We start from the raw sequence: 8,537 nt of genomic DNA on the forward strand, positions 1-8,537 counted from the left end.
AATGTGTTTGTCAGTGAATCCAAGGCCGTCACGTGTCGGGGGGGGGGGGGGGGGGGGTTGTGCACCGGTACATTCATGACTAACAGCCGCTGTTTCAAAGAATCCATAAGACGCCTTTGTGCACCTGTACTCTACGATCTGCTCCAAAGAGGTCCGGGCCTTGAACCTCGAGCACAGACAATGAGCCGAGCAGCGATGAGGAGGAGGGAGGAGGAGGAGGAGGAGGAGGAGGAGGACATGAGGTTTCATATTTTCCACTCACAGCTCTCTGCTCTCATTTGAAATGCAGGCGGCGGACGTCAGACCATCTTTCACACAGATTGGATTTGATGGAAGCCCGGCAGTGGTTTCCACAGCTGCAAACCAAAAACCTCTGAATGAAGTTGTGTTGCTTTGTCGAGCAGCAGCAGCAGCAGTGTGTGAGAGCAGGTGGTTTGGAACAGAATCTATAAACAGATCTGTGTGTGTCTCCCTCAGCTTGACCTCATCCTCTGTTTGCTTTGTGAGTCAATGCGGGATGAGCCCGGTGATGTACAGCCGTCCATTTGTAGCAGAGTAGAGAGCTCTCTGTGATTTATATCCTCACAGGCACTCAGGGAAGCTCCTGACGGCCGTGTGTGTGTGTGTGTGTGTGTGTGTGTGTGTGTGTGTCCCCCCCACCAGGCCCTGTGCGTTAATGCACTGTTTGCCGGTTATTTTCATTAGGTAGATGTGTGTTGTTGACATGATGTGATGGATGGGCTGTTATTTCTGGTGTCCGTGAAGGGCGTGGTGACGAGAGGGGTGTTCAGCGGTGAGCAGCGTGGTTTGACCGGCACGGGGGGGGGGGGGCACTTCACTTGCCATGAATAGCCGACCTGTCACCAGGCTCATCAAGTGTCCCCCTGTTTGCCATCACTACTTACACAGCCGGAGAAATTCCCCTTCACCGCCTGTTCACCACTGAAAAATCCCTCTGACCTCGGACTTGTTCTATTGTGACCAGTGTCCTGAAGTGACGCTGCTGTCAAAGTTCTGTCTAACTTTTATTTAACTTTCATAAACCCACTGGGGGGAGGACTCGAAAGACAATATGGGCTTTCTATTCTATTCTGATATTGAAAACTGTTAGTTATTAGAACCTATATTACAACCTTTTCATTAATTCAATAATCTGCAGTTGCATATCAGCTCCTTTCTTGCCAATGATAAACTATGGGACCCATAAAAAAAGCTAAATGCATTGATTATAAATAAATAAGGTAATAACTTTAGTTTTCAGGCTCATTCACACGAGTATCTGTTGTCTGGAGGATTTTTATGAAATCACAGAATGCTGCCATCCATCACAGACACTGTTTACACAGAAGTCATTATGTCGATTAATGGGGCAGATTTAAGATGGTTGATATCGTAAGTTTTGTCAATTAATATCATTAACTCTGTTTGTTGGCCTAGAAAATATCAAAAAGATTTCTCTAGGACATTATTTGAGTCGTGGTGAAAAGTTAATTTAAAGTTTTTTGTATCATCAGTTGGTTCCAGTTGGTCTGTGGTGTCTGTGGCTGCTATGGTTACTAAGTATGGTCGGCAGCATATTTAAAAAGTTGAATAAACTGTTTATAGTTTGTTAAATTCAGGAGAACTGGAGTTGTCCTCTGACGACCTCAGAGACACGGCTGCTGGGTTTTACATTGGAAAATAAATAGTGGCTGATTATGAATGATATTATGAATATTACGCTGTATTTTCCTCTTTAATTATGACTTTATTCTCGTAATATTATGATTTTTTTTCATTTGTTTACAACTTAATTCCCGACTTAATGTTTAACATCTTTAAAAAATAACAACTTCTTTCTCAATTACGACTTAATTCTCGTAATATTCTCGAAAACACTGAATTTTTTATTTTCTCCAATTTGGCCCAAATACTTTAGACATAAACTGAGAAAAGTCCATAACCATAACATTCATCACCGTTTCCCTCGGCCGCGGCCAAACGTCTCACCCCCGATGCTCCATCACCAGACACACGAATGGAAAAGCGAACACATCCTCCATCTGATCCATTTATCTGACTCCTCTCTCCATCCTGCTCTGAGAGGAACGAGTGAAAACACTTCCTCCTCTCCGTCAATGGGAAGATCCGGGCGTCTGTGATGTGATGTGTGTTGATGCTCATCAGCGTCTCCCTCTGATGTTCAGTTCTTTAAACTTAAACAACCCGTGGGCGGGTGTAGGACCCGTGACCCGGAGGAGACGTGGCAGGAGGCCAGGCGGTGATGCTTTGAGCTGCCACGCCGGTGAGGATGAATCACCTCCTCGCTCCGTCGCAGGAAACGCGTGTGTGTGCGTGTGGAAATATCCCGAGACACACACATTACACAATACATGTATTATATAATCCGGTCAATATATATAGGAAAGGCCACCACGACGGTGAGGATAGAAATAGATTGGTTCATATGGGATGTTTGTCTTGTCTGTTTTCCTCCGTGTTGCAAACAGCTGCAGAGAAAACAGCGTGTCGGTGTTTTACCTGTTTCACTCTCTCTCTTCTGAAAGTGAAAGAAACTCTAACTCCTCTCGAGGCCTTTCAATGAATGGACTGTTTGCTTGGTTCATTTAAATGGGAATAATGTTTTTTACTTGTATTGCAAACTGCTCACATGTCGATGGAGAACGAGCCTCGTGGAAAGTGGGTTCCTGAATGGAGCCTGTCAGAGTGAAACTGGAGATCCGACCGTTCAGCTGATGTTTCAGATCATCAGGATCTAGAGCTGCTTTCTAAAGGGTCGTTCTCTTCCTATAGTGTTACAGGCTGCAGCTTTGATGAAGATCCTGCCGGTTGGTCTCGATCTATGACTCTGATTCCACTGTGTGTGTGTGTGTGTGTTTCCCACAGGGAGGGCAGCACCAGCATCCTGAACAACCTGCTGTCCAGGATGGAGCAGTACGCCAACAACCTGGAGAACCTGGTGGAGGAGCGCACACAAGCTTATCTAGAGGAGAAGAGGAAGGCCGAGAACCTCCTCTATCAAATTTTACCACAGTAAGAAAAAAAAAAGAAAAAATACAATCACATTTGCCCTTTTTGTCCTTGAAGCCGAGAGCTTAGGAGTCCAATTAACTTGAGCCCAGTGAATATGGAGCGGATTAGCGAGCCCGGCTCCTCGACACTCTGTCGCTCGTCTGAGATCCCTGCGTTAATTAGGAACCTCGGAAATCCTCCCGAGCAACACATCCTGTTAACAGATGCACATTTTCCCCCGTTGGCGTGATCGCACTGTGAGACGAGGAGGAAAAAGTTAGCTGTCAGGAGAACGGCTCGTTAAGGCCGAGACGGACGAGGGGACACGATGGAGACTTTAAGAGATTCGGAGTTTCTCTCTCTCTCTCTCTCTCACTCTCTCTCTCTCTCTCTCTCTCTCTCTCTCTCTCTCTCTCTCTCTCTCCCATTCACCGTCTTTTTCCTGATGTACAATCTTCCCTCCTTCAAAGGCAGCAGCATTAGACTGAGGGGAGCTGGAGAGAGAGAGAGCACAGATAGAGCTTCTCACAGAGCTGGTGAATTACAGACACCAAATTCTGCCACAGAGTTTTTTTTTTGCTCGTGCTGTTATTTGATTTAGAATTAAGAGATAAACTGATGAGTGGTTATAATTGAGGGAACTCCTTTTTTTGGACATCCCCTCCTGATCTTTCTATTCTCTGCTGATTGACCTGTTGTCCTAACGAACCCTCTGACCTCATGTTTCCTCTCTCGACACACAGTTCCGTGGCGGAGCAGCTGAAGCGGGGGGAGACGGTGCAGGCGGAGGCTTTCGACAGCGTCACCATTTACTTCAGCGACATCGTGGGCTTCACGTCCCTGTCTGCAGAGAGCACGCCGCTAGAGGTACACACCGACTCCTCCGGGGAGCTTCCTGCTTCCTGCTCCTTCCCCTGACTTCTCTCCCGGAGCGTTTTCTAAAAAAGTCGTGATCAGAGTTCCACTGGATTCTGTTCACCAGCAGCGGCAGGTCTCTTCCCACAGCGTGTCTCACAGTTCCCACCGTGCTGGTGTTCCCACACATCGACCACGACTCAGAGCAGTGCAGTGGTTTGATGGACGAGTGAGCTGACGCAGGGTTGAGTCACTTTGTGCCGTCTCATCTCTGGCTGCTGCTCCAGGTTCAGAGACCAAACCCGTTGTGATGATGTCTCGTGTAGGCAGAGGCTCTGACGTGTTGCTGGACTATCTCACTCTTTCACATGTAGAAGGAAATAAACCTGTTCCTCGCCTCCACCATCGCTTGCTTCCCTGATACAGCCTGAAACTCTACAACCATTGTGTGCAGCCAAAAACCTGCACACAATGTGTCTCCACGCAAAAGAACCTGGGTTTTATTTGAGGTTCGGACCCAATTAAAAGTAAATCAACAATAAAGAGGGAGACTAAATAAATAACGGCTCTAGGGATAAACAGCCGACTTATATATTACAACATTTATTATTATTACGGCCGACACGGCTTTGTAAATGCTGTGCAGATTGTTTGTAATATTCCATCTGTGGATTTGATTTATGAGCCCGAGCATGTGTTTGTCTCAGTGGGCGAGCGTCCAGCGACAGACGGGAGATAAAGTGAGAGAGTGTGAGGTTTCGCAGAAGCCTTGCCCCCCCCCCCCCCCCCGGTCTGGCAACCGTTAAACAAACGTAAACAAAGAGTCCGATGTTTGATTTACGGTCACTGGCCTCACGTTGCTCTCAGCTGATGTTCACTTCATGCTCCTCTAGCACTTCTGTTGCTTCATTATAATAATAAATAATAATAAAACCTGTTTCTCTGTGTAGGTGGTCACGCTGCTCAACGACCTGTACACCTGCTTCGATGCCATCATCGATAATTTCGATGTATATAAGGTGAGTTATGACTCATCACAGGAATTGGAACTGACGCCGGGGAATACAACAGCATTACAACAAGCTTTCTGATTGGCTCTTCCTCAGGTGGAGACCATCGGCGACGCCTACATGGTGGTGTCCGGGCTGCCGGTGCGGAACGGGAAGCTCCACGCCAGAGAGATCGCCGGGATGTCGCTGGCGCTGCTGGAGCAGGTCAAGACCTTCAAGATCCGCCACCGACCCAACGACCAGCTGAGGCTCCGGATAGGGATACACACAGGTGAGTGCGAGGCCCCCCCGAGCCGGACCTGGAACCGGGCCCGGCTGCAACCAGACCTGGGGCCACAAAGTCCCAGGTCCCGACAGCTCCTGAGGTCCAGTGTCCCGGCTGCGGAGACGTCCTTGACCCGAGCACAGACAGATTGATTTCCCATTAGATGCAGGGAAGAATCTGCTGAGTCAGCGTTCTGATCATGTTACAAAGAGAGGTGTGCACTCGTCCACTTACAACAATAAGTCCCCGTCTTCCTGCAGCCGTTTCCCACTGATGAGAGGAGGACTCTCTCATCCATAATGGCTCCAGACCAACTGGGACACTGGTTACACTGGTGCTCTTCACGTTCCTCCCACGAACGACCAAACATCAAGTGTGATAGGAAATAAAAACCACATAAACCATTTTGAGAAAAACTGTGACATGTTCTGTGGGATATTTGGTTTGGTGCGTGTCCCAGCTGCTAACATGGAGGAGGCGGGGTTTCTGCAACCAGGATGACCTCACCGACCCTCACATCTTCATTTAGAGTCTGTGGAACCAACGTCTGTGGTGGTTTCATCTCGACGTTTCCTCATCATCAGCTTCGGGGAAACAGTATTTAGACGACATCAGCTCAGGGTGGAACTGTTTATGTTCTGATTCAGTCACTTGACGTGCGGCGGGGATCGAACCGGCGGTGTGCGTGGGCCGGCCTGTCAGAGAAATCACTCACAAGTCGCTCGTCCTGTTTAAACACACGTTCCCTGGCAGCCGTGCCGAGCCACCCAGAGATTACTGGATATGATATTTTTCCATTGTAACGTGGGCCTGTTTTTTTATCTGGTGCTTTCTAGGTCCCGTCTGTGCCGGAGTGGTCGGGTTGAAAATGCCCAGATACTGTTTGTTTGGAGACACTGTCAACACAGCGTCTCGGATGGAGTCCAACGGGGAGGGTGAGTGAACCCTGCTTTTTATAATCTGGCTGTGTTTTATAACAGAAAAGTAAAGTATGTGAGATGAAAGACAAATATCTGCCAATCGCCTGTTTTCTGTGTTTACCAATGTTTTAAAAGAACCTGCGTGTAGCTGCTCATTTAATCTTCTTCTTCTTCTTCATTAATTATTTTAAAAGACTTTCTTACACATCAGGGCGCCGTGGTTTTTTAATTATCAAACAAAAGTAAACAGTGTATTTGTCGGGGACTATTTTCAGCTGTGGATTAATACACATTTGGTTCCGAGCAGAGTGGTGTGTGTGTGGAGGGGGCGGGGGGGGGGGGGGGGTCGTTTCACTCAGTGCAAGAGTTTCTCATTGATTTGTTTTGGAGACAATGGAGACACATGTTTTACTCATGTGTTTGATTTGAGTGTATTTTAGTGTAGAAGTTATATCATTTTGATGGATTTAACAATATAATATACTGTATATAATAATAATAATAATAATAATAATAATAATTAGAACTTTATTTATATAGCACTTATCTAAACAAGGTTACAAAGTGCTTTACAAATACATGGCCTGCCTGTGTATTACATATATAACAGTAGTTTGTCAATATAGACGTTTAGTAATAGGAGTTAATGGGTCTCGTCGTTTTTTATTATACTTTTGCTGGTTGGATGGAAACATTTAATAAATAATATTATTTCTAAGCTAAATATAAAACTCTCGTCCTCCTGAGTCTGTCTCCTCACCGGCACCGACAGGAAACCAGTGCCATGAAACTGGTTTCCTGTGAAGCGGATCATCAGATGTATTGATTAACTACCGAGTCGCTTCCTGTATCGTTCCTCTGATGGTAAATAATTGATAGCACTTACAGCAAAGGGCCCTGAGCCGGTGATAAAGCCGCCTGATGCTCTGGAGGCGGGACTCACAGCTCACATCTCAGCACTGAGAGAAGTAATCAGACAAAAACAATTCAGATTTTCATCACCGCTGCCGACGGGGGGGAACACAGCGGCTCCTCTCTCTCCTCTCTCTCCTCTCACTCCTCGGTCTCCTCCTCCTCCTCCTCCTCCACCCTGAGGTCACATGTCGTCAACTGTGGGGAGATGTTCAGTCTGCTCTGCTTTGCTTTGTGCTTCACAGCCTTGAAGATCCACTTGTCCTCGGCCACCAAAGAAGTTCTGGATGAGTTCGGCTACTTCGATCTCCAGTTACGAGGAGACGTGGAAATGAAGGTGAGAAGAGTCTCGTTGTTTTTAAAGATACACACTCCGGTGACCAGGGTGGTGATCACTTGTTTTGCTGATGGTGAACAAAGCAACACACTGCAAAGAAATATTAATGAATAAGGTCATTTGGCTGATGGTCATTTTCATTTGTCTGAGGAATGAAAACAATAATCATAAATAATAATTAGTAAATAATCTTGTTTCTGTGTCTTTGGAGATATATATCAACCTGTAGTTGACTCATTTCAGTGCAGTTCAAACATCTGAATATTAATACTGTACGTTTATGATGAATATACTTGTGGATGAATGTATGAACAAATACAAAATGAGATGGGAAGGGGCAACGAGGCCAGAAGATGAGGAAGAAGGAATTAAAAAATAGAAATGTAAACACAGGAAAGTATAAAAGATACAAATATGTACAATGTAAACAAAACAATATATTAAAGAAATGGTACATAGCCTAAAATTACAACTTAATTATCGTAAAATAGTAAAAATAAAGATCTTGTAATATTACGATTTTGAAATCTTAATTTTTCCATTCAACATAAGCCCTTATACTCTGCTGTGCTATGTAAATAGCTCAAACAATCAGGGTTATAAGATATAATTGAGAGGAATAAGGTTTCCACTATATAAGTATGAGATATGATTTTGCTCTGCTTGTGTACGATGTGTGTCTGAGGGTGGAGGTGGAGGACCAGGGTCACCCTGAAAGAAGGGCAGCTCACTGGAGGACACCACCTCCCACCCGCCGCCCTCACTTCATCTGCATCGATGAACATATTGATTTCTGTGTGTTCTTCCAGGGGAAAGGCAAAATGAGAACGTACTGGCTTCTGGGGGAGAAGAAGGACGTGTATGTAATCTGAGAGGCGTGACGATCACATGACCATCACCTGATGATCACCTGACCATCACCTGATGATCACCTGATGATCACCTGACCATCACCAGACGATCACCTGACCATCACCTGACCATCACCTGATGATCACCTGATGATCACCTGACCATCACCTGACCATCACCTGACCATCACCTGACCATCACCTGCAGCCGCCGCCGCCATCGAGACGACCCCGGGAGCTGCGTCGGCCGAGCCACTACTTTATTTGTTCTAGAATAAGTCCTTATTGGGGATTTCCACACAGAGGAAAAATCTCCATAGAAAAGAAAACCCCGAAGGGAATTCCAGGTATATTTATTACCTGCTTATTGTAACT

The 8,537-nt window shown here is 45.9% G+C and overlaps 1 protein-coding gene across 1 annotated transcript in view; it reads left to right on the forward strand.

Annotated features, from left to right (window-relative positions):
* Positions 1-8,281, forward strand: part of LOC128424889 (atrial natriuretic peptide receptor 2) — a gene marked incomplete at its 5' end in the record, with an annotated part of 29,434 nt that extends 21,153 nt beyond the window's left edge. The window contains 7 exon segments of the mRNA XM_053411325.1: positions 2,887-3,033; positions 3,756-3,879; positions 4,818-4,886; positions 4,974-5,148; positions 5,979-6,077; positions 7,220-7,311; positions 8,121-8,281. Coding sequence (XP_053267300.1) covers positions 2,887-3,033; positions 3,756-3,879; positions 4,818-4,886; positions 4,974-5,148; positions 5,979-6,077; positions 7,220-7,311; positions 8,121-8,183 — 769 coding nt within the window.
* Positions 8,282-8,537: the final 256 nt, after the last annotated feature.

The sequence above is a fragment of the Pleuronectes platessa genome, chromosome 19 (assembly GCF_947347685.1).
Source record: "Pleuronectes platessa chromosome 19, fPlePla1.1, whole genome shotgun sequence".
Lineage (NCBI taxonomy): Eukaryota > Metazoa > Chordata > Actinopteri > Pleuronectiformes > Pleuronectidae > Pleuronectes > Pleuronectes platessa.